The sequence below is a fragment of the Uranotaenia lowii genome, chromosome 3 (genome assembly GCF_029784155.1).
Source record: "Uranotaenia lowii strain MFRU-FL chromosome 3, ASM2978415v1, whole genome shotgun sequence".
Classification (NCBI taxonomy): domain Eukaryota; kingdom Metazoa; phylum Arthropoda; class Insecta; order Diptera; family Culicidae; genus Uranotaenia; species Uranotaenia lowii.
The window spans coordinates 298,462,911-298,487,005 of NC_073693.1; the positions used below are offsets into that span (position 1 = coordinate 298,462,911).

The 24,095-nt window shown below is 41.4% G+C and overlaps 3 protein-coding genes across 3 annotated transcripts; 2 read left to right on the plus strand and 1 right to left on the minus strand.

The window, feature by feature from the left end:
- The first annotated feature begins 6 nt into the window (after positions 1–6).
- LOC129757560 (A-kinase anchor protein 17A) lies at positions 7–4,397 on the plus strand. Its single transcript, XM_055754836.1, has 5 exons — positions 7–242; positions 296–774; positions 1,448–1,705; positions 2,149–2,356; positions 2,418–4,397. Exons 1-5 carry the CDS (start codon positions 48–50, stop codon positions 4,212–4,214), a joined length of 2,937 nt encoding a protein of 978 aa, XP_055610811.1. The 5' UTR covers positions 7–47; the 3' UTR covers positions 4,215–4,397.
- A 3,342-nt stretch (positions 4,398–7,739) lies between these two features.
- On the minus strand, positions 7,740–10,970 carry LOC129757565 (P-granule-associated novel protein 1-like). Its single transcript, XM_055754840.1, has 2 exons — positions 10,621–10,970; positions 7,740–10,551 (listed from the first exon to the last, which is right to left on the minus strand). Coding segments are annotated over exons 1-2 (1,215 nt in total). The 5' UTR covers positions 10,623–10,970; the 3' UTR covers positions 7,740–9,338.
- A 1,193-nt stretch (positions 10,971–12,163) lies between these two features.
- LOC129757564 (chromatin assembly factor 1 p55 subunit) lies at positions 12,164–23,368 on the plus strand. Its single transcript, XM_055754839.1, has 3 exons — positions 12,164–12,259; positions 12,395–12,602; positions 21,794–23,368. Exons 2-3 carry the CDS (start codon positions 12,581–12,583, stop codon positions 23,059–23,061), a joined length of 1,290 nt encoding a protein of 429 aa, XP_055610814.1. The 5' UTR covers positions 12,164–12,259; positions 12,395–12,580; the 3' UTR covers positions 23,062–23,368.
- The last annotated feature ends 727 nt before the right edge of the window (positions 23,369–24,095 follow it).

Consider the following 24,095-nt stretch of genomic DNA (forward strand, 5'->3'; position numbering starts at 1 on the left):
TTGCTGATGATTTTTGTTGCTTGAAATTTGAATCACAAACCATAACAATGATACAGACAATACAAGATGTTAGCGATTGTGTGCCATTGTACTTGCCGCATAGCCTGTACCTCAAACCGTCTGCCAAGTTCAACATTTCGGTGGCCCTGCCGAATGCTATCACCGGCAAAACCATCTCCAACTATGAGGTCATGGAAAAGATGCGTCAGATGATCCTACCGGAAAGGTTTTCGGTGCTGAAGGTAAGAATCGGAGGCGATATTTGAGTCGATTTTCGAGTTTTTATTCTTCAAAGGTTCGTTCTTTGTCCCAGGTTTCCAAGAGCACGGTCGGGTTCATCCGGTTCGAGGGAGAGCTGGAAGACCGGAGCAAAATACGACACGTTCTGGGTAGGCTGGACGGGCGTCCGATTCGGTTGGCCGGTTTTTCCGAATCGGTGAAGCTGCGGGCCTCGGAAGCGAAAGACGATTTCCCAACGCGCCACGATTGGGATTCGTTCTTTCGCGATGCTCGGAACATGGACGAGATGAAGGCCGGAGAGCGACCAGATACGATACACTTCGCCAATCTTCCGATTAAGTGGTTCTGTCCGCGGCACCAGGAAAACGATGACAGCGCCAAGCCAAGCGAGAGCATCTTCAAGCGTATCTTTGAAAAGTTTGGGGACGTTCGCTGCGTGGACATTCCCATATGTGATCCGTATCGAGGGCAGATGAAATCGCACATGTCCGGGTTGCAGAAGTTTAGCTTCGATCAGGAAATGTACTTCGAAGGGTAAGATGTTGGAACTTTTTCGATCTAAAACTATCTCGATCGCTTTGTTGCCGATAAGAATGTTAATTAAAGAATCTCAGGAAGCGCAACATAAGCATTTGAGGAATCTCGATAATTCAAAGTGATCCTCGGGTCAAATGTCGAAATCCTGAATCTGAATATAAAAGTTCATGTTCCGGTAAACAAACCGAATTGACAAACCCCTGAAGCGAGTGCGATGCGACCTAAGATCTGAGACTTGATACATGAAAACTGGAGAACTGAGACATGAGATCTGATACCGACACCTACAAACTGGAGAAATGAGATCTGAGACCCGAGATCTACGATTTAAAAAAATGATACCGAAGACCTGAGATATATCTCACGTCACAGCTCTCATGTCTAATGTGTCATGTCACAGGTCTCATGTATTCATTTTTTAGGTGTTAAGTTTTTTGGCCTCAAGACCCTACTGAGTCCGAGGTCTCAGATCTCATGTTTAAAATATCAGATCTTAGGTCTTATATCTCAGGTTTCATGTCTTGAATCTGAAAGCTAATCGAGGCCCCAACTTAAAAAAAAACGAGATAATTTTCTAGATATTCTGATTTATGATTATATAAATGCTTTGACTCATTTCCGCACATAATAACTTGCAATATAACCCCTCGATGTCATCCAAACACAACAGGTACGTGCAGTTCTGCGAGTACGTTGGGTTCGTGAAGGCGATGGACGAATTTCGGGGCATGAAGCTGGTGCGCAAGGAGGGAGACAAAAGTCTGGCCATCAATATAACGGTCGACTTCGATCGCACCAAACACCTGAGCGACTCGTCCATCAAGAAGCGAAAGGTGGTCCGGGACCGGCTGATCGCCAACGACCGGGAGAAGGAAGAGGCCGAGAAGAAACGCCTGGCCGAGGAGGAAGCCAAGAAGGAACGCGAGAGGTTCGAAACGCACTTGTGTAGTGTCATGTTTATATTTATGTCTCTATTCGATTGTGGCTTTATAATTTTCCTTACCGAACTTCCGTTCTTTGCTGTGAGATTTCTTTTTAATAATATTTTTCCAGGAGCACCAGATGTCTTGACTTCCTCCCGAGATTCTTCTTCGTTGGGAACGGAAGTTTCGATCACCTTTTGCTCTTAATCCTATTTCCACTAGCGACAGTTATTACGTCAACAGCTGCGCATTTTAATGATAGTTTAACCCAATAAAAAGTATAATCTATCAAGTGCAGTGATTAGTGAACAATTCGTAATGGTGCTCCCATCTGCAACTGTGGGAGAGAGCACGAGAAAGGATCCTTTTCGGTGCCGCGCCATCAACATTACGTCACTCGTTGGAGTGGATTGTTCTGTAAGGCTTCCAATGTTGTTATACTTCACAGAAAGCGACAGGAGGAGCTGCGGAAGGCGGACGAGCTAAAGCGAATACAGCGGGAACAGAAGCGGAAGGAGAAACACCTGATGAAGCTGCGCCAGAAGGAATCGGATGAGATAAGTCTCAAAATTATGGCGGAAGAGCGGCGGCTGATGGAAACTCAGCGAAAGTTGGAGAGTATCCGTTTATTGGATGCCCTTTTCGAAAGGATGAAGGTATATAATTGACTAGAATTTAGGTTGAAAGACGTTTTATTTACAGATAATATAACTACAGGTGAAGCAATCTTTGCTAAAGACTCAAACCATTAGGGCAGAGAAGACATCGAGCACTTCATCATCTAGCAAAAAAGCTGAAAAGTTGATAGCAGCGCAGGAAAAAGAAATTGAAAAAGTGCGTCAAAAGGTTAAGCAGGTAAAGGATGGTAACTTGTTGAAAAATTTCTTGGGCAATGCCGATCGTAGTCCGGAAGAGCGATCTCGATCGCCAAGTATCAACACCATTAGCTCCGATGACAGCATTTTGAACGATCCAATGGATGTGAAGGTAAAGAAGAAGAGAACTAAAAAGGCTGGTTCCGATCTGAGTGATTCGGATCTAGACTCAGGTTCTGACGAAGAGGAAGCAACAAAAGGAAACGAAGATGCTGCTGCGGTACCGACATATCCTCCGATGCCACCCGCTATGCCGCCTGGTGCTTATCCCGGCATGTATCCAGGTTTTGACTGGGCGTCTATGGGTTATCATTATGCGTACGATCCTTTCTACGCCCAACGGGCTGGATACTACGCCAATGCTTTAGCGTATAGCGGTTATCGGGGTTCTTCAGTTCGTGGTGGCGGTAGATTTCCACGTTCCGGACGGGGTCGTGGGGCTTATCGTGGCCGAGGCTATGGCTCTTATGGAGATAGGGATGATTACGGAAATTATGACTATCGCGACCGCGAGCGAGAGCGAGATCGCTCAAGAAGCCGTAGCTATTCAAGATCTCGGTCCAGGTCCCGATCGAGGTCACGTCGCAGAAGATCGCGCAGCAGAAGCTATCGGAGTCGATCACGTTCTAGAAGTTCCAGAAGTCGTAGTCGTTCGAGTCGCTCACGGCGTTCCCGATCAAAACGATCGCGCTCCTCCAGATCCAGATCTTCGCGACGTACACGCTCTAGAACCAGATCTCGCACCCGGTCTCGGTCTCGACGCTCTGATTCTAAATCCAAGAAACCTATTCAAATGTCTAAACCGACCTCGAAGAACCTTGCTTCCACACTCAGAGATTCAAAGACAAAATCAAGATCAAGGTCCCGTTCAAGATCTCGGCATCGGCACAGGTCCAGAACCGATAATCGAACCCACCATAGAAAGTCAGATTCCAAAGTACCGGAAGAAGAAAAACCAAGCGAGTCTCCTCGTAAGCATCGAACCTATCAACGTAAAACTCATTCAAGGGAACCGGAAGACGAAACAATCCCAGAATCCTTCCGCAAGCATCGCATCGTTCTGCAGACAGACAAATTGGTTAAAAGTGCCAAAGAGATCGAGGAAGAAGTTCGGGAGCACTTGAGAAAGCAACAAGAGGAAGAGGATAGAAAACTGAAGGAAGCCGAAGAAAACAGCATCCGTAATAACACTTCCACAGAATCTGTCCCCGAAGAAACCAACCACAACAATCGTTCCCGCAAATCCCGATCCGTTTCGGCATCGAAACGTCCATCCCGAAGCCGGTCTCCGTCGTTGAGCAAATCGCGTTCCAAGTCTCCATCTGCGAGTAAGAAGAGACATCGCAGCAAAAAAGCTTCCCGATCAACGTCTCCACAAGCAAACGAGAAGCATAACAGAACTAAAACCCGTCGCGAAGAACCTCTCCATTCTCCGTCGCCGAACGAACGAAAACTGGAACGAGTACGGGAGCGCAGTCCAAGCAACGACAGCAGACGGAATCGGAGACAGCACAAGTACCACTCCGAACGATCTTCCGACAGTCGACGGCGCCGATCTCGTGACCGATCACTGGAGGACAGTCGTTCCAGCCGGCCGGCCGGGTCTCCGAAACGCCGGGAACGACTTCGCAGTCCTTAGATTGAAGGGGTTTTAGTTTTTCTTTCGATTAATTATTTACGATTGATTGTTGTACTCTTCTCGGTAGGCTTGAAGTTTTATTTTAGAAAAGCAAACATTTTTGGAACCGAAAATACTGTACAGTCTAGGGACGGAACGAGCTCTAATTTAATTGCTAGGAATAAAATAAATTTCAAGAAATAACCTGCGGTTAAGGTGTTAGTTCATCCGAAGTTCGTGATTTCGAGGTTAATCTTAACAAGCTTCAAAATTGACCAAGTGGACAATTCAACGTTGATCTTCAAGTTCCAGCTAAAGCATGTTCTACAAGAGGCAAATGCTGATTTGAAAAATCCCCACAAAATTGTGACTGAATCTAATCGTCAAATCGGTGTCTGTCGGAATTTTTTCATGATGGTTGTTGAATCGAAAAAGTGCATCAAGTCAAAATGCTAATGAAGAACAAGTCGATTGGAAGTTGAAGTGAATAGCACTTATCGACAACACGATTATGATAAGATCAAATCTAGAGTTTGTTTTGATTACGTCGTATGAGCCAATGTAAACAAAATTGAGTTATTGGCTGCAAACGATTGATAAACATGTAATCTATCTTGGAAAAAAACTTAGTTTCATTTGATCAATGAATAAATTCTACAAAATGGTTTGAATTTAGGACGTATGATTACTTTCTCATTTTGAAGTGCAATTTGTTTTTTGCGACGTTTTGCACTGCACTGGTTTGTCGTGCAAAACAAACGACGCAAAATATCAGTTCGGCGGATGGTTTATGCGTCCTTGTGCATTCTTACCAAATTTTCCTTGGAGTGCTGAATTTTGATGTTAAAGTTTAGAACATCAAAAGAAAATCGTTTGCTGGATCGTTTGGAACTATTATGATCCATAGGATGATTTTTTCGCCGGGTAAGTACAATTATAGGTGTTACTTGTGGCTGTGCACGCTAACTTTTGGCTACCCCTTAACGAATACTTTTGACCCGTTATTCAATAAGACTGGGAGAACTCCTTTTTCCGGATAAAGCCCCTGTACCCTTTAAGGGGTACTCAGCCTGATAACGCTTCAGCGGATGAAAATTACCCCTTATTCCAAATGCTTATGGCAGATGATTACCCCTTATTTGAAAGGCTTCTTGTGGTGGAAATTTTAGGAGCTGCTTATCGGAAATGAATGCTGGGGAATAAATCACAACAAGATATCATAAGTTTCATTTGGTTTATTTAAATGACGAAAATAATTTCAAATTATTTGAAAATTTAAATTTTCCCCTTCTATGCGAATCGACCTTCAATCAGAGGCCTATTTTCGTCGCGCTCATCTGGAACTGCCCAGCTCTGAAATAATAAGATTAATACATTGTAATTCCAAAAAGGAAAGAATACAAATATTTATTCAATCAATTACTTACAATTTTTCTCATCGCTGCTAATTTACCGGACAAATGACAACGTTATGAATGTAACAACATCTGAAACTACCCCTTTGAAGCGGACTCGAGCTTTTCTAAATAAGGGGTAATATTGACCCGACAAAATGACCCGTTATTTGACAGATCGTGGAGGTTCTCAATAACGGGTCAATTTTACGCCTTTAAGGGGTAGCCAAAAGTTAGCGTGTGTGAAAAATAAGTTTTCTGTATTTTCATATAAAAAAAGGTGCTCGCAATGGATACATATTACGCACGCGATTATCAGTCGGCGGAATGACAAGCAGTGGCCAGCTATATCGAGTCAAATTCCTAGTATACAGTCCCATCCAGCAACGATTTCGGATAACATTGAGCCATGTTACTTGCAACCTGTATGAATTCCCACTACAATGAGTTACTTTCAGGTATGACTTCATCGTATACTATTAGTTTAAGCGTTCCTTAAGTTATTTCTAATGAAATAGCGTAGAGTTATATCGAATCAATCAATTTTAAAGAAAAAACTGATCAAATTACAAAAAGACGTTAACGCCACTTAAGTAATGCAAATGGTCGCAAGTACTTTTGCACTACCAAGGACTTTACTAATGCTTTTTTAATTAGTACAGCGCGTTCTTCTTCTATCTTTGAATTGAATACCGAAGGTCCAAGTATTTTCGAGCAATATCCTTTAATTGAAAATTTAAAACATGGTTCAAAACTTCGACCGCGATTTTCTCGAAACACATCAAGTGGCTCATACGACCTAATCAAAACAAACTCTATAAATCGGCATATCACTTTGCTTCTTCTAGACAATAATACGGGTGCGGTTTTCTCATAACACGCTATTGGCTCATTTTCAATACATTTCATGCTTCCTTATCTAATCTACGCGTCTATAATTTTCATTACTTTCATTTGACATTCTCCCCATTAGAGTTCAATACTTCACCGTAATGCCATTAATCTTTCAATTAAGTTCTTACAGGTAGGTATCGCAGTAGAAAATGGCGAATAGTATTTTCTTATTTACAAAATCCACTTTTAATTCAAGTTGGTAGTCGTCTAAAACTGATACCTTTTCGCAAAGGAATTCATTTTGCTTGCCTAGAGAAGGAAAACATTTTTTTTTATACTGCCATGTTATCACATCCTATCAATGTTTCATGTTTGGGTTTGTTTTGAACGTGATTTTTTTCGACTGTTCATACTAGCAAACTGACGGCTACGATGGGAAGCTTCATATGGCGAGGCATTGTCGCACGTGTACCGATGCAACAACTAGCGCGAGCAAAAAGAAACGGTGGATTAGGGCTACATCTGCCTGCTCTGAAAACGAAGGCAATGCTGATAAACAGACATCTTCTTGAAGCGGATTGTATGCCGTTTTATCAGACCTGGATACAACAGGCACAGATTAACAACCCACATCATCCTCCAGATCTTCCGTGTTTGAAATTGATTTTAAATAGTCACTCCCAACTACCAAGCCAGATTATACAAAACCCGTCGGCAGAAAGTCTGCACAACTGTTTGCTTGATCAAACAGATCAACCTCGCGTGGAAAGAAACCAGCCAGCCCTCAATTGGAAACGCATATGGGGCAATATTTCATCGCCTCAACTCTCCTCGAGCGTGAGATCTCTGTTGTACATTTGGACAAACGAAAAGACAGTTCATCGTAAACTGCTATGCACACTGCAACGAGTACCCAACGAAAACTGTGAGTATTGTGGCGAGGTGGAAACAATAGCTCACAAATTTTTCTGCTGTCAACGAGTAAGAGCCGGTGCGCACTTGCTTCAACAAAAAATCAACCTGCTGTTCGATGGTCATCAACCAATTTTAGTGAATGATTTGTGCTCGCCGATGCTGGACAGAATAGGGCGGTCAAAACGCATAGAAATTTTGAAATTATTAGCAAAATTCATTCTTTTTGTAAATGACTGCAGTTTCAACGTAGATTTAAATGCATTAGATTTTCATTTGACAATCTAAAATGTATTGATATTTGTACATAAGTTAAGTTATACTAAACGACAATAAACTGATGAATAAAAAAAAAAAAAAAAAAAAAAAAAAAAAAAAAAAAAAAAAAAAAAAAAAAAAAATTTTTGAACGTGGGTTTTTCCGTTATTTATTGATTTACAAAGATAAGGATGATCGAACTTTGAACCTTCTGTTCCTTTTTGGATACTGCTCTGGTTCCTTTTATTGGACCTAGATCTAAAATACCCAAGGTCTTTAGAATACTAGGTTATCTGACTTTTACAGTAAGTAGGCCCACTTTACCCCTTTTGAAAATACCTATAAAAAGTTTGACTTTTCAAAAAAAATTCAACAAACTGTTCAAAAAACATTAAAAATTTCTGTTATGATTATCTTGAACAACTTCACTCCCATTCAGCACTGGCAGCAGTACTACAATAGTTATAACTTTTTTTGTATTTATTTGTAGTCAATTGGCATAAAGCTGACAAAAAATGTTAGGTTCTATATGACCTAATGAAGATTCTTACCTGAGTTGATTGATTAGAATCGATATCGATAAAAACTTTTGGTGATGTCAGGACTAAAAATGAACATTATGGCCGAAAGTGTCCTACTTTTGGACCCTTCCCAAACTTTCCGAGTTTTCCAATAATTTTATTTTAGGGAAAGTAGGTAGTATACTCCATCATGCCAGCAGATCGTGGCCTAGAGGATAGCATACTTGTCTTCTAAGCCAACGTTCATGAGATCGAATCCCGGTCGTGACATAACCTGGCACACATAGTATGATGAAGGTTGGCGGTTTTAGCATTAGTGAAATGCTAGCCGTGAATACCTTGGAATTGTAAGCCCCAATGATGCAGCACATGCATGTGGATGGATCTTTTCAAGGGAACTTAGATTGCACTTGGAGATCCAACCTAGTGATGTGTGTGCTCGTAGTGCTACCGGTAAACAACTGCAACTTCAACCAATAGTGCAGGGGTGTCAAGTAGCATAGCAAAGTAAAAATAATAACGCGGGGTAAACCACAATAGATCAACTTAATGGTCGCAGTGGACTCTCTCCCCAACAGGAAAAAAAAAGAAATACTCCATATTCTTCGCAGTAATTGTGGTTTCCCTCAAAATGAGATTTTAGCTTATTAACTCATGATATCTCAAATTGCCCCCCACTCATTTAAGTAAGGTACACCGGGGCAAGTGCAAACATTCAATTTTTTTCTGATGATTTTTTTTTGTTTACTACAACTAGTTTACTAAAGGCTTTTTAATTTACTTTTACAAGTTTTTCTGTGCCGAATGATTTCATTTTACTAGGTTAGTAGGGAGGGTGCCCATGTTAATGTTAGATACGGTGCGTGCAAGAAATTTTCAATACTTTCCATGTTTCCTTATCTAATCTATCTGTAGATGGTTTTTATTAAGGCATTATCAACGGTACGATTATTGATAATTTTTGAAAATATACATATTTTTCTAGGACATGTGAAAGTTAAACTATGTTGAAATCCGTTTGCACTTGCCCCGGTGTACCTTATCTGTTTTACCACTGAAAAAGTTGTACATCATTTGAAAAAAAAAAAAGGTTGAAAATATCAGAATTACTTTTTTATGGCAAATAACGGTACGATGGGTTGAAGGAAGAATAAGAGTTCGTTTAGGCATAAGAGTATCGAAATCTGTGAAAGCGAAATGAACTTTTTTCCAACTTCTTCAACTGCTTAAAGCTCATCCTGGTTACAGGGCATCGTACCGGGCGGTCGTTTAGAACGGACTTTGTAGATACCAAACCCGATTCCAGCTGCAGCCAGGATGGCCGCAACCGCTCCAACTCCGATGATCCAACCGATGGGATTGGTTTTATCGGTGCCTGATTCCGCAGCCGGTTCAGTTGGTGGTGTTTGGGTAGGAGTCGCAGGAGGTCGTCTATCTTGATCCCTTTCCTCGACTGGGTCAGACGCAATCGATCCTACATCTTCCTCTGCAGGAGGCTGCTGTGGTCTTGGGTCATAATTTATGTTAACATTACAACAGAACCCTTCCTCTTCCTTCCGGGGAGCACACGGTTTGACTCGATCGGCTGGCGTTTCAATGTTGTTTTCTCGAAGATAGTCAAGCATGGGTTTGACCGTTTGACACTCGAAATCGTTCCCGTTGAGGTAAACCGTTTTAAGATTTATGTCCAGGAAATCCATGTAATCGATTGAGTCCATAAAATTGTCGTTGAATTTAATAGTATGTAAGCTTTTGAACACATTGAACGAATCGATTCGAAGATCCGAGTTTAACAGTCTGTTGCTGGACAGATCCAGGAGCTCTATGGAGCGGAATTCCGTTTTTCGGGTATTTTGCAGATAGTTTATGCCCAAGTTAGCTAAACTAAGCTCTTGTAATTTGTTTAAGCCAGCTAGAGTCGAAAAGTCAAAAGTGTTATCCGGTACTAACTGACTATTGGAACTCAGATTAAGTATTTTCAAATTTTTAAGTTTAGTTATGTTTTTAACATCTTTCAAATTGTTACCATCTAGGTCCAGCACCGACAAAACCGATGACGCCCCTTCCTGTTGAAGGATAACTTTATCGATTCGGTTGTTTTTGGCGTACAAGTTTTCCAGCCTCTCGGTAACCACAACCGATCGCAGTCGACAGTTTTCGACGCGCAAAACCTTCAAGTATTTCCCAAATTCAGCTACAAATTCCGGCGGAATTTGCTGTATATTACTGTCTTCAAAGCTGATGTGGGTGATCGGCTTAGGACTGTTCTCTGGGGCAGCAAACTGAACATTGGCAGTGGTACGGTTGTAGAAAACTCCCCGGAACACGCAATGGTCTTCGCCATCAGTTCCGGACCCACCGGGTTGTACTGTGCACACGTATGACTGTCCCTGGGTTGTCCATAACTGGATAAGCACGACCCACAATAACAATAGGTTCCTACAAAAAAGAAAGTTGAAATTGTAATAGTTTCTTTATTCAGTGACGATAAACTTTTTGTAAAATTACATTTTTGTGTTGTTCTATTTTGGGTTTGGTTAGCTTATGCTAGGGGTGACTCATCTCACTATTTAAATTTGATTATGATTATGACGTCACAGTTTGTACCAATACTAGAGCAGGACTGCCTTGGCACTACCTTCTTCAAATATTCCTTGGATTAATTTGTAATTTATTAACTTGAACGTAGCCCATAGTCAGTTACGAACTATTAATTCCATTAATTCAGGTTAAGGAAAACACTTTAGTTAAAAAAATTTTGTCTCAGCCGTCCCCTATAGCGGAACAAGCAAATAAAAAAAAACTTTTGGAATCAAATTTTCCTGCCGTTTCGAGCTTCTTCGTTTTAATGTTTTATCCAGAAAATGTGCACCGAAAAAATTCTTCACGTGAACGCTACGTGAAAATGTATATGGATTTTTGCAACCATGAAAATGAGTTGTACGTAAAAATAAAGTTGATCGAATGTGAAAAGGGATTCGCCCGTCTACATGAGATGCACGTAGATTTCATCGAAATATGAAGGTAGTAAGTTTTTTTTTGTATCTTTTAAATAAAAACTATGTGGATTTTGCAGGAGAATTTTATTTTATTCAAATAAAGGTGCCCTTTTTTATTTTCACCTTTGACCTAACACTTTTAGCACTTCACATCACTTGAATAAACACAAAAAATTCTCGCGAAATTGGCATTTGGGTTGCCTTCTTGGCCATCCTAGCTAGCTGCTTCAATTCCGAATCCTGTTTAAATACCAAAGATATAAAAAACGAATACACAACAATTTGTTTATTATTATGCATGCAGAAAAAATCCAAAATATGAGCGCTAATAATCATAGCAGCTTTGCCTACTAGCGACACGTCGCATACGTCGCGACGTTGAATATCATAACGACGCACCGCAAGTTTCCTAGGATACCTGGAGCATGCGATTGATGGCCTAAGGAAAATGTAAAGTAAATAACAAAAACAATGTTCGAGTACTACATCGAAATCGCCTACTGGACTGAAAAAAGAAAAACAAACCTACGAATGACAGAAATCTCGCTAGTAAAAAAGCGTCGCTAGTCCTACTGTCGCTATTCGGTTTGGTGCTATACACATAATACTTACAAAAAATCAGCGTCTCCATCATTCATAATTTGTCTTCTTGACAGCACCAACATGATGGACTCGCGACATATTCAAAACTGTTCTCTTTCACATAGATTTTAAGCGAATGAGCTCTTTAGAGTTACGTGAACATCATATAGAATGCACCAACTCCATCTATACTCAGCGGATTACTGGATTTTCACGTAAATCAGATGTGAATTTGTTTTAACAGCATACAACTATGTGAGTTTCACGTATGGATCTTAAGTCATTTCCTATTGGCTTCCTTAAGTGCTTCACCACATAAATCAAGCAAAAATTCACGTAATCATGCCCTAGGTGAAAATCCAGGTGAATTTAACATTTTCTTTTCGGCTGAGTGTGTTTTTCCGTTTTTTTCACAACGAAAAGTGTAAAAAAGGAGCGTGTAGTATGGTCGTTTTCGCTGAAAAATGCTATGCGAAAGTACGCAGCCATCTGTCTGTGCGGCATTTTGCACCGAATAGAAGCGCCGATTTTGAAGCCACAAACCGAGTCGTCGTGCTGCTGAGCAGGTAAATTTCGTTCTTTAAAGTTGTTAAATCATAGATTTTGGACTTATTTTTCGATATGTTGATGAGATATATAGCTTAGAAGAGGGTCGTAGTGAAATTAATTGTTAACAAGTGGTTTTTGTTTTTTAATTGCAGATTTCCTGTAAACGTGTCGGATCGACATAAAGAAGCTAGGAAGTAAAACGGAGCAGCTAGCCCCTGTTACCCTTCCACCATCTCGATAGTTTTTCTTGTTCCCGATTACTGTGAGTCTGCATTTTGGCGGGCGAATCCTTTCGATAAATCTTTTCTATTGAATTTAAAGTCAGATAGCTAATCACTATGGGAGATCGCGGCGATGGAGGTGAGTTCAAAGTTCAATGCTTTGGCATTCTTTTTTATATGTACCTCTACTATTTACTAAAGAATGACAATTATTTTCACATCTATCCTTTTACGTGAACTATAATTAATAATAAATTGACAGGCTCACGTACTCTTAAGAAAAAACATTCAACATCTAAAAAGCCACAATTAAATAAATAAATAACAATTACAACACAGTTTTTAATGATTTATAATTTGCAATTTATTAGCTTAAACGTAGCCTTTCAGTTACAATGAACTATTAATTCAGGTTAAGGAAAACACTATTAAAGGAAAAAAATATTTTTATGATTTCATTTGGTTTAACTGATACCTATATGATATATCCAAACTTCACAACACACAAATATGACTCCTGCTTTTTCTTTAATAACTTACTTCTATGAAAATGAAAATTATATTCTTAAATTTTGCGATTCAATTTACACAAAGCATTTCGTTGAAGTGCTTTAAATGTGTTTCATCCTCACATATCAAGAGACCGCACGAGATTTAATTTTGTATTAAATGTCAATTTATCTAATCTATAAACATCAGGAGATTCTACTTGATTCAATTTGGAATGGAATATTTTTCAAGAATGTTAAAAAAGTAGGTTTTATTTGACGAACTCTTGGCAGATATCAAACCACTAATTTTACCAATATATTGCTTTTTAAGTTTTATGCAAACTTTTCAATTTTGTCAGGCTCCATTTTATTATTTGAACCGCAATTTAACTTATTTTGTTTTTCCATTTTCAAACCTGGTGAAAATGAGCATATAAGTTTCAGAAGCATTTTCTTTATTCAAAAAAACATTTTTTTTTTAAATAAGTATACTCTTGATAGCAACCTAGCCTTGAGAAAGGGTTTGTGTCAAGAAGCTAACGATAGTAACTGTATTTCTGCTGAATGACGAAATTCGTAGCTTATCAGTATACTAAAAAATCTTGCCAATAGAATTGTATTTTTGATAAATGCTAGAGGTAGACTGCTAAAATGCCCACTGACTCTACTTTGCTTCTTGAGATAAAAAAAAACTTGATCATTCAATTTTTTGTTTCAACTGAACTTGTTTTAACAGCTTTGAGTCTCGTTTGTTCGTTTGTTCATTCAATCAATAGACCAAGTAGGTATAGGTTACATCTTTACATATTACATACAGTTACAAATTTACATCTAACTAGCGATTTTTTGATATATTCTTAGATACTTAGATACTTAGAACTTTTCTTCGGAAAACATCCCTCGATTCGTCAAAGTCGAACATTTTCAAAGCGGTTGAACGTTTGAAAGTCATTTCAAGTAGTATTTTTATCTTACGATGCAGTTGGCGGAAAAGCATTTGTTGCGCAAGCATACGCCCCTGGCTGGCGAACCACTCAGAGGATAATCGACTGACAACTCTCATTGCTATAATTTATATCACCTTGTTTATATCCGTTCCATCCATATCAATTTCATCAATCTGCCTAGCACGTTGTGCATTTTTTTGTAATTTACTAATATTATATCCTTTTGAGCATATCATTAATTAATTTGAATTTTCTAGTGGTGAAATATTGATTACGCTTGATTTCTGTTAGTGTATAAAATACAGAATTATTTCGGACACTAAATGTAAGTAAAGCACATTGCCAAGCTAACCTGTATCTAACATGAAATATATTACAGCTTTGAGCCTAATTTCACATAAGAAAACGAGTTTTGCTAAAGGATACCGAAAATATACTAACAGAAACTCAAAGATTTATCGAATTGCCGGCATCACCATGAGCCACGGAGGAGAAACTAGAAAAACTCGATCTCAAACCAAGGCGATACAGGAATTCGTGAAAGCTAACCCCAAAATTAATGAGCAAGCCGAAGGAATACCCTTGAGTGAAGAGAAGTTCGAGCCCAGCTTCGTGGACACGAACCGTGGTCATGAGAAGGATTGCGTAGCATGTGATCGCCGGAACGATGTTGAACGATACATGGTACAGTGCATTGACTGTGAGCGTTGGGAGCATTTTTCCTGCGCAAAAGTTACAACTGCGAACGCCCACATGATTATTCATCGCTGTACTATGTGTGTTCCACGTATACCGCCGCCACCTCCAAGCTCAGTTACTAGACAGTCAACAACAAGTAGTGCTCGACGGATACGCATTTCCCGAGATCTTGAACAACTTGAGGAGGAAAGGAAACTCCAGGAACAGGCTGCCAAAGACCAGCTTGAGAGAGATGAAAAATACATGTCGCGGAAATACAAATTGCTGAAGCAGCAAGATGAAGAGGAAATTCGGAGCTTAAAGAACAGTAATCGGTCCAATTCCAGCAGAGTCGCTGAATGGGTCGAATCGCAAATAACATCGCAGAGTACTGGAAATAACCCGAAAGGATTCGATGAAGTGCAGCAAACGGGTGAAAATCCACAGTTTTTCTCCGAAACTACATCCACCCCGTTTATGCCAAGGATAATTGGCAATCTTCGAAAAGATGATACAGTACTAACTACTGGTAGTATATCGGTAGTCGAACGTATTGACGATAGATCGGAAGGAACCACAGATACGTCGATACACATTTCACCACAGATTCCGTCGGTGAATATTCAGCCTTACGTTTCATTGTTGAAAGAAGTAGCGCAAGAAACCTGCAGATTGTCCGGTGCCATACCTAAAGTTCCAAGACCACCATCATTTGAGCAATGGCGCATGGAAACCGAAAGAAAAAGGAAGGTAAACGAAATACGAGAACAACATGAAGAAGAGAATAACGTGAGGCGAAAAAGAGAACTCGAGTTGGTCAAGCAAATACAACGTTTGGAAGCGCTAAGGTTGGAGGACCAAAAACGCATGGACCAGTTCGAATCCGGGTTACGTAAACAATTGGATCAAGAGCGAGCAGAAATCCATGCCCAGCAACGGACGACACTAGAACAGCAGGAACTCGAACTCCAACGTTGTCTTCAAGTAGAACTACAGCTGAGAAAACAGTTAAAGGAGGCCAACGAACGTCGACAGACTGTGCCTGTCAGTGCAGCCCTTGGTCCTAATGTAACGGAGAGAGTGAGTAACAACCATGCATACGAGGACGCCGTTCAGCAGTTATCTACAGGTAACAACTTTTACCCCGTAAGCAGTGAGCCACCGGTAAGTTTCGCTTTCCCACTTGATCCAAGCAATGGTCCAAAATTGCGCAATGATCCATGTCTAATTAGCCCTATGGGTGGTCGATCTCAAGAATATGCATTAAGTAGTCAAGACCCATCGTTTTCCTTCATGCTACCCTCCGCTCCACAAATACAACCACACGCGACAGATCCGGCTTTTGTGGCAACCGACTTTCGAAATGTTTATGATGTAGTCCCGCCTAATCCTTCGGTGCCAACCGTACAGCAGCTTGCAGCTCGTCATGTTTCCAAAGAGCTTCCGGTCTTCACTGGGGATCCAATGGATTGGCCACTTTTCATCAGCACGTATCGTAACTCCACAGAAGTGTGTGGTTACTCAGAATCCGAAAACCTACTGAGATTGCAACGAAGCATCAAAGGGATTGCTAAAGAAGCTGTTAGTAGTTTTCTCCTACATCCGTCGACGGTTCCCAAAGTCATCCACACGCTTCAGACATTGTATGGCAAACCTGAACAAATAGTTCATCACATGGTATGCAAGGTTCGGGCAAGTCCAGCGCCAAAGGGTGATAGAATGGAAACTTTAGTATCATTTGGGTTAATGGTCCAGAATTTATGTAGCCATTTAAAAGCAGTGGGTTTAGAGAACCATCTTTCGAACCCCACTTTACTTCAAGAGCTTGTTGCTAAGTTACCACCAACAGCTATGTTTAGCTGGGCGCTTTTCCAAGAACTAATCCCTAATCCAGACCTTACTGTTTTCGGAAGATTCATGGAGCGGATCACTTCAGCCGCTAGTGGTGTCAGTATGTCTGGCAATATGGTCGGTAAATTTCCTAAAGATGAACGGCAGAAGAAGGACAAGGGATTCATCAACGTGCATTCGACATCTACGGATGTGGAGACGAATAACTACGGAGAAATATCGTCGAATAGGGAAAGAGGATCGGCGTGTGTGGCATGCGAAGACGAGACCCATAACGTTGCAGACTGTCTCGTATTTAGAAGGTTTTCTCTAGACGAAAGATGGAACTTGGTAAAAGAAAGAAAGCTTTGTAGTAGGTGCCTGAGATCACATCGACGGTGGCCTTGCCGAGTGGAAACGTGTGGTGTGAATAACTGCCAAAAACGGCATCACAAGCTGCTGCATTATGATCCGTCGCCTTCATCTCCAACGGCCGTCGTTACTATTCATCGCAAAATATCAGCATCTGTCCTTTATCGAATGCTTCCCGTTACACTAATCGGTCCTAAGGGAAAAGTCGAAACGTACGCTTTCTTGGACGATGGTTCCTCAGTAACCTTAATCGAAAATGCACTTGCAGAAAAGATCGGAGCCGAAGGTATCGCTACGTCGTTGTGTATACAGTGGACTGGTGGTGTAAACAAAACCTTATCAAATACACGCCTGGTAGGACTACAGATTTTAGGAATCGGTGCCACGAAATGTCTTCCTGTTTCAGAGGTTTACACGGTAGAATCCCTGGGGCTCCCGGAACAGAGCTTGAACTTTGATGAATTAAAAAGCCATTACCAACACCTGCATGGAATACATGTGAAAAGCTTCTCGTCTGCTGTTCCAGGCATATTAATAGGTCTCAACAACGTACATCTTCTGACCTCACTTAAAGTGCGCGAAGGTCGAGTCAATGAACCAATAGCCACTAAATCGAGAATCGGTTGGTCCGTGTTTGGCCCAGTCCTGAAAGATACAAATCTACAATTACAACACCAAATGCATATGTGCGAAAAACAAAACGATGAGGATCTGCACGCATTCGTTCAACGATTTTTTGAATTTGAAAGTCTGGGAATCACAGTGGCTCCAGTGGTCCAAGGTGCCGACGATCAACGAGCTTATAAAATTCTTAACGAAACAACAAAACAGACACCCAATGGAAAATTTGAAGTAGGATTGCTGTGGCGATATGATTATATCGAGCTTCCGGACAGCAGACCAATGGCTGAAAGGCGTCATAGGTGCCTTGAAAAACGACTTGCACGAAATCCATCCCTTTATGAAAAAGTACGACAACAAATAGCCGACTACCAACTTAAAGGGTACGCTCACAAAGCGACTACAGAAGAGATGCGAAAATTCGATTTACGACGAACCTGGTATTGTCCTCTAGGTGTGGTCTTGAATGAAAAAAAACCAGACAAGGTGCGCCTAATATGGGATGCGGCCGCAAAAGTTGACGGGGTTTCCTTGAACTCGACACTGATGAAAGGCCCTGATTTGATTTCTTCTCTTCTTGCGATACTCTTCCGGTATAGAGAGCGAAAGGTGGCAATCTCGGCGGACATTAAAGAAATGTTCCACCAAATTCTGATAAGGGAAGTCGACCGCAGTGCACAACTTTTCGTCTGGAGAGATTATCCAAACATGCCTTTTGAAACTATGGTGATGGATGTCGCCATATTTGGTGCGACCTGTTCCCCAGCCCATTCACAGTTTGTGAAGAACATCAATGCTGCTCACTATCGCACAAAATTTCCAAAAGCTTCACAAGCAATCGAGAAATCACACTACGTTGACGATTGCCTTGTTAGTGTAGATACGCCTGAGGAGGCTGTGGAGTTAGCGCTACAGATCACTAATATCCATTCCAAAGCAGGGTTCCAAATCGTAAACTGGATGTCAAACGATAAAACGGTCGTTCACACTATAGGTCAAGTAGAACCAAACGCAGTAAAAAGTCTACAATTTGATAAAGAGAATACTGCAGAGAGGCTATTAGGAATGGTATGGTATCCAGAAAAAGATGTTTTTTCCTTTTCACTAAACTTTCGTGAAGACGTTATCAAGATCCTTACAGAGGGCACTGTTCCGACAAAACGGGAAATTCTCAAGGTTGTCATGAGTATTTACGATCCGCTTGGCCTGATATCTGCTTTCGTTATACATGGCAAAATCATTATTCAAGACGTCTGGCGCGCGAAGATCGGCTGGGACGAAAAGATTTCACCAGAATTGTTCAGTCGATGGAAACATTGGCTGTGTGTCTTAAAACAAATGGAAAAAGTTGTTATACCTCGTTGCTACTTCCCTGGATACGAAATCGAATATTTAAAGTCTCTTCAACTGCATGTATTTGTTGACGCTAGCGAGCAAGCGTATGCTGCTGTCGCTTACTTCCGGATCGTCGAGCAAAGAAGCGTTAGATGTGTGCTTGTGTCCTCGAAAACGAAAGTAGCACCTCTCCAGCTTCTGTCAGTTCCAAGGCTTGAATTACTAGCTGCAGTCTTGGGAGCTAGATTGAAAAATAATATCGAAAGTGAGCATTCTCTGCAAATTAGAAACACATTCCTTTGGAGTGATTCCACAACAGTCCTTTCATGGATTCGATCCGATATTCGCCGTTATCGTCCGTACGTAGGCCACCGAATCAACGAAATTCTTAGCTTTTCGAATATCCAACAATGGAAGTGGGTCCCGACACGATTGAACGTCGCAGATGAAGCTACGAAATGGGGGAAAGGTCCGTGTTTTCTTGTGGAAAGCCGATGGTTCAATGCTCCTGAATTCCTTTATGATGCTGAAGAAGATTGGCCATATGATAAACAAATATCCAAGGGAGAAACAAACGAGGAACTACGCCCGGGACTTGTGGCTGTACACACGATAGTTGAACCAGTTGAACCATTATTTGACGTTTTTCGATTTTCGAAGTGGGAACGAATGTTAAGATGTATTGGTTATGTATGCATTTTCATCGTGAATTGCCGTCGACAAGCTAAAAAGAACCCCAGAATTGATTTGAACTCTGAATGCCTCATCGAAGCTGAGCGCGTAATATGGAAGACAGCACAAATAACTTCATTTTCTGATGAAATTGCAGTTCTTATGTACAATAAAAAAGACGACGTGACTATCACGAAGAAACTTTCTAAATCCAGTTCAATCGCTTCGGCAAATCCTTTTCTAGACGAGTTTGGAGTGATGCGCCTCGAGGGGAGGCTTGAAGCAGCAGAATGGTTGTCGTACGATGCTAAGCATCCTGTGATAATGCCGAAGGACAACAGAATTACGTTCTTGCTCCTGGACTGGTATCACCGGAATCACAGACATGCCAACAACGAAACTGTGGTCAATGAGATACGCCAGAGATACTACATTCCTAGACTCAGGGTTCTAGTCCAGCAAACTTCCAACAAACATTGCATGTGGTGCCGGGTTTACAAAGCTCGTCCATGCCCTCCGAAGATGGGTCCACTGCCGAAAGCCAGACTTACACCACACGTTCGTCCATTTAGTTTCACAGGAATTGACTACTTTGGACCATACTATATTAAAATAGGAAGAGCAGCAGTTAAACGATGGGTTGTGCTGTTCACCTGCTTAACCGTCCGCGCCGTTCATCTTGAAGTTGCAGCCTCCCTATCTACTGATTCCTGTAAGAAAGCTATCCGTCGATTCATCGGTCGTAGAGGCGCTCCACAAGAAATTTATACTGACAATGGAACAAACTTTCTGGGCGCCAGTCGAGAATTGCAAGCTGAACTAAAAGAACTGAATGAAGAACTGGGCAGCACCTTCACCGACACCATAACACAGTGGTACTTCATTCCCCCGGCAGCTCCCCACATGGGTGGTTGCTGGGAAAGGATGGTGAGATCCGTAAAGACAGCTTTAGAAACTATTCCGACAGCACACAAACTAGATGAAGAGTCACTAGCAACTGTACTCGTCGAAGCAGAACACATGATCAACTCAAGACCATTAACCTTCATCCCGTTAAAGACTGCTGAGGAAGAATCACTAACTCCGAATCATTTCCTCATGCTCAGCTCAAAAGGAGTATGTCAAGGAAGTAAAAAACCATTGCCTTCAAACGGATCCTACAGAATGAGCTGGGACTACATTCAAAGAGTTCTTCAGGAGTTTTGGAAACGATGGGTTAGATCTTACCTTCCGACCATCACTAGACGAACCAAATGGTTCGACAATGTTCCGCCAATTCACACTGGGGAACTTGTGGTTATTGTGGATGAGCGTGTTAGAAACCGGTGGCTAAGGGGTCGTGTTTTGAAGACATATCCGGGAAAAGACGGTGTATCACGGAGAGCAGATGTGCAAACGACTGGAGGCATCTTCAACAGACCAGTTTCGAAACTTGCGCTGCTAGATGTGGGAGCTACGTATGACGCCGAACCGGACGTTCTAGCGACATGAGGGGGAGGATGTTGCGCAAGCATACGCCCCTGGCTGGCGAACCACTCAGAGGATAATCGACTGACAACTCTCATTGCTATAATTTATATCACCTTGTTTATATCCGTTCCATCCATATCAATTTCATCAATCTGCCTAGCACGTTGTGCATTTTTTTGTAATTTACTAATATTATATCCTTTTGAGCATATCATTAATTAATTTGAATTTTCTAGTGGTGAAATATTGATTACGCTTGATTTCTGTTAGTGTATAAAATACAGAATTATTTCGGACACTAAATGTAAGTAAAGCACATTGCCAAGCTAACCTGTATCTAACATGAAATATATTACAGCTTTGAGCCTAATTTCACATAAGAAAACGAGTTTTGCTAAAGGATACCGAAAATATACTAACAGCATTGAAAATCTTTAACTTTTTTATATCTTTACTCATGGGTTTAAATACAAGAGTCAAAATATTGTCCTTCTGTATTTTTTTTTATTTATTAAGGACCTTTTTTGTCATTCGGGTCCAATATATTTATTCGAACGTCCATAAAAAAACAGTTCCTTCACTAGGAAAATGTTGTTCTACTTTTGCAAAGAAAAAGACTTTCACAAAAGTATGACTTTATTCGATAAAAGGTAAAACTGGAATGAACTAAATTTTCACTTATTGATTTTCATTATGAAATGTTCAATAGGCGATGGAATCGCTGTCGAATTTGTGTGATGGTTTTCCACTAGTGCAAATGGGATGCAGCTAAAATTTTACCCAACTTTTCACTGATCTTACGGGTTTTTTCTTAAGGAGAGAAAAAAAAATTTTTGCTTTTATCGTCCATTCTAATTATGAATCATTCGAATTAAAAATTCAAAGCAAATTCCCAACCTATCCGTCTCCCACAGCCGAAGCCTTCGACGATGCCGTTGAGGAGCGCGTCATCAACGAGGAGTACAAGGTGTGGAAGAAGAACACCCCGTTCCTGTACGATCTGGTGATGACCCACGCGCTGGAGTGGCCCTCTTTGACTGCCCAATGGTTGCCGGACGTGACCAAACCGGAGGGCAAGGACTACTCGGTCCATCGCTTGATCCTGGGTACGCATACGTCGGACGAGCAGAATCACCTGCTGATTGCCAGCGTTCAGTTGCCGAATGAAGACGCCCAGTTCGACGCCAGTCACTACGACAACGAGAAGGGCGAGTTCGGAGGGTTTGGATCTGTTTCCGGCAAGATTGAAATTGAAATCAAGATCAACCACGAGGGCGAAGTGAACCGGGCTCGGTACATGCCCCAGAATCCGTGCGTCATTGCCACCAAAACCCCATCGAGCGATGTGTTGGTCTTCGACTACACGAAGCACCCGAGCAAGCCTGAACCAAGTGGCGAATGCCATCCGGATCTACGCCTTCGAGGCCACCAGAAGGAAGGTTATGGCCTGTCTTGGAATCCGAATCTGAACGGTTATCTTTTGTCGGCTAGCGATGATCACACGATCTGCCTGTGGGATATCAACGCTACTCCCAAAGAACATCGCATTATCGATGCCAAGAATATTTTCACCGGCCACACTGCCGTTGTTGAGGACGTAGCTTGGCATTTGCTGCATGAGTCTCTTTTTGGATCGGTAGCCGACGATCAAAAACTCATGATCTGGGACACTCGCTGTAACAACACTTCCAAACCTTCGCATACAGTCGACGCCCACACGGCCGAAGTTAACTGTCTCAGCTTCAATCCCTACTCGGAGTTCATCCTGGCCACGGGATCCGCAGACAAAACAGTTGCCCTGTGGGATCTTCGGAACCTGAAACTGAAACTTCATTCCTTCGAATCGCACAAGGACGAAATCTTCCAGGTCCAATGGTCCCCGCATAACGAAACCATTCTGGCATCATCCGGAACAGACCGGCGACTTCACGTCTGGGATCTGTCCAAGATCGGCGAAGAACAGAGCGCCGAAGACACCGAGGATGGTCCACCGGAGCTGCTATTCATTCACGGCGGTCACACCGCCAAGATCTCCGATTTCTCGTGGAATCCCAACGAACCGTGGGTCATCTGTTCCGTTTCCGAGGATAACATCATGCAGGTCTGGCAAATGGCCGAGAACATCTACAACGATGAGGAACCGGATGTGCCGGCCAGTGAAATCGAAGCCGTAGCTCCCTAAGCAGGAGGGGGAGTACATTTCGTTTTTAAATATACATTTTAATTTTATTCATTAACTACTATTAACAAGTAATCATTATTGATATTCCTTCGTTTGACAAATTTTATCACTCACTGTGTAATTCCAAACATTAGATTGTTAGGTGCTCGTGTCTAAGGGCAAGTAAGGTGTCCATTGTATGAGGTTGATCGCCGAGAGGAGCCACGATTGGTGACGTTTTCTGAAGACTGTCCCAGCCAATCGATGGTCGTGAAAGTAAATTCCGATTCTGAGAAACGAGAAATGAAGTATTTTTGTCTGAAATTAACTCTTAGCAGGTGTTTTGCTTTCAAGTGAGATGACATTTCCTTATGTTTGAGTGAGTCCTTCGTTTCTAGGCATTTGCTGCGATCAATCATTGAAGATCGTAGCTTCATCGTAAGCTTGCAGTTGTCGCACCTGCTAAGGTCAGGTCGCCCCTCAATAATAAGTGGTGTGATTGTCTACATCAAAAACATAAATATAAGTTTATTTAAATTAAAACATCGATTGGTCTATCAAAAATAGGTTCAAAGTAGGAGAAAGCAATCAAAAGGCTGTACAACTGTTCACAAATCACCTGGAACAACGTTACTCAAATTTTCTCAATATCAACACCGATTGATCAGTTGCAAACGATCAAGTTTGCATTGGCATATCATGGCATAATAGAGAGCTTTTCTACCAACTTCCAGAATTCTACTAGCTCTCAAGAACATAGTGCATAAATCAAGATACTCAGTAGTAATCTTCTCTGATTCAGCCAGCATTTTGGCGGCAGTGGAGTCCGGACAATCGTTCCATCCTTGGGTTCAGGCGATAGAAGAAAAGCTAAGTAATACAAAAGCACTTTATGTTGGGTCCCGGGTCATGTAGGCATTGAAAGCAGCAAAGCAGATAAATTGGCGGGGAAAGGTAGAAGTGGTACTAGAATGCCAGTCGAAATTCCAGCGTATACGATACTATTACAATGAGTGAAGTCAGAGATAAGATCGATTTCGAAGACGAATGGCTTA

Excerpts from the sequence above, each read along its gene's own strand:
- LOC129757564 (XM_055754839.1), top strand. The coding sequence starts at position 12,581 with ATGGGAGATCGCGGCGATGGAG. Across the intron at positions 12,603-21,793 it reads GGGAGATCGCGGCGATGGAG|CCGAAGCCTTCGACGATGCC; the intron begins GTGAGTTCAAAG and ends CGTCTCCCACAG.
- LOC129757560 (XM_055754836.1), top strand. The coding sequence starts at position 48 with ATGATACAGACAATACAAGATGTTAGCGATTGTGTGCCATTGTACTTG. Across the intron at positions 1,706-2,148 it reads GCCAAGAAGGAACGCGAGAG|AAAGCGACAGGAGGAGCTGC; the intron begins GTTCGAAACGCA and ends TATACTTCACAG. Across the intron at positions 2,357-2,417 it reads CCCTTTTCGAAAGGATGAAG|GTGAAGCAATCTTTGCTAAA; the intron begins GTATATAATTGA and ends ATATAACTACAG.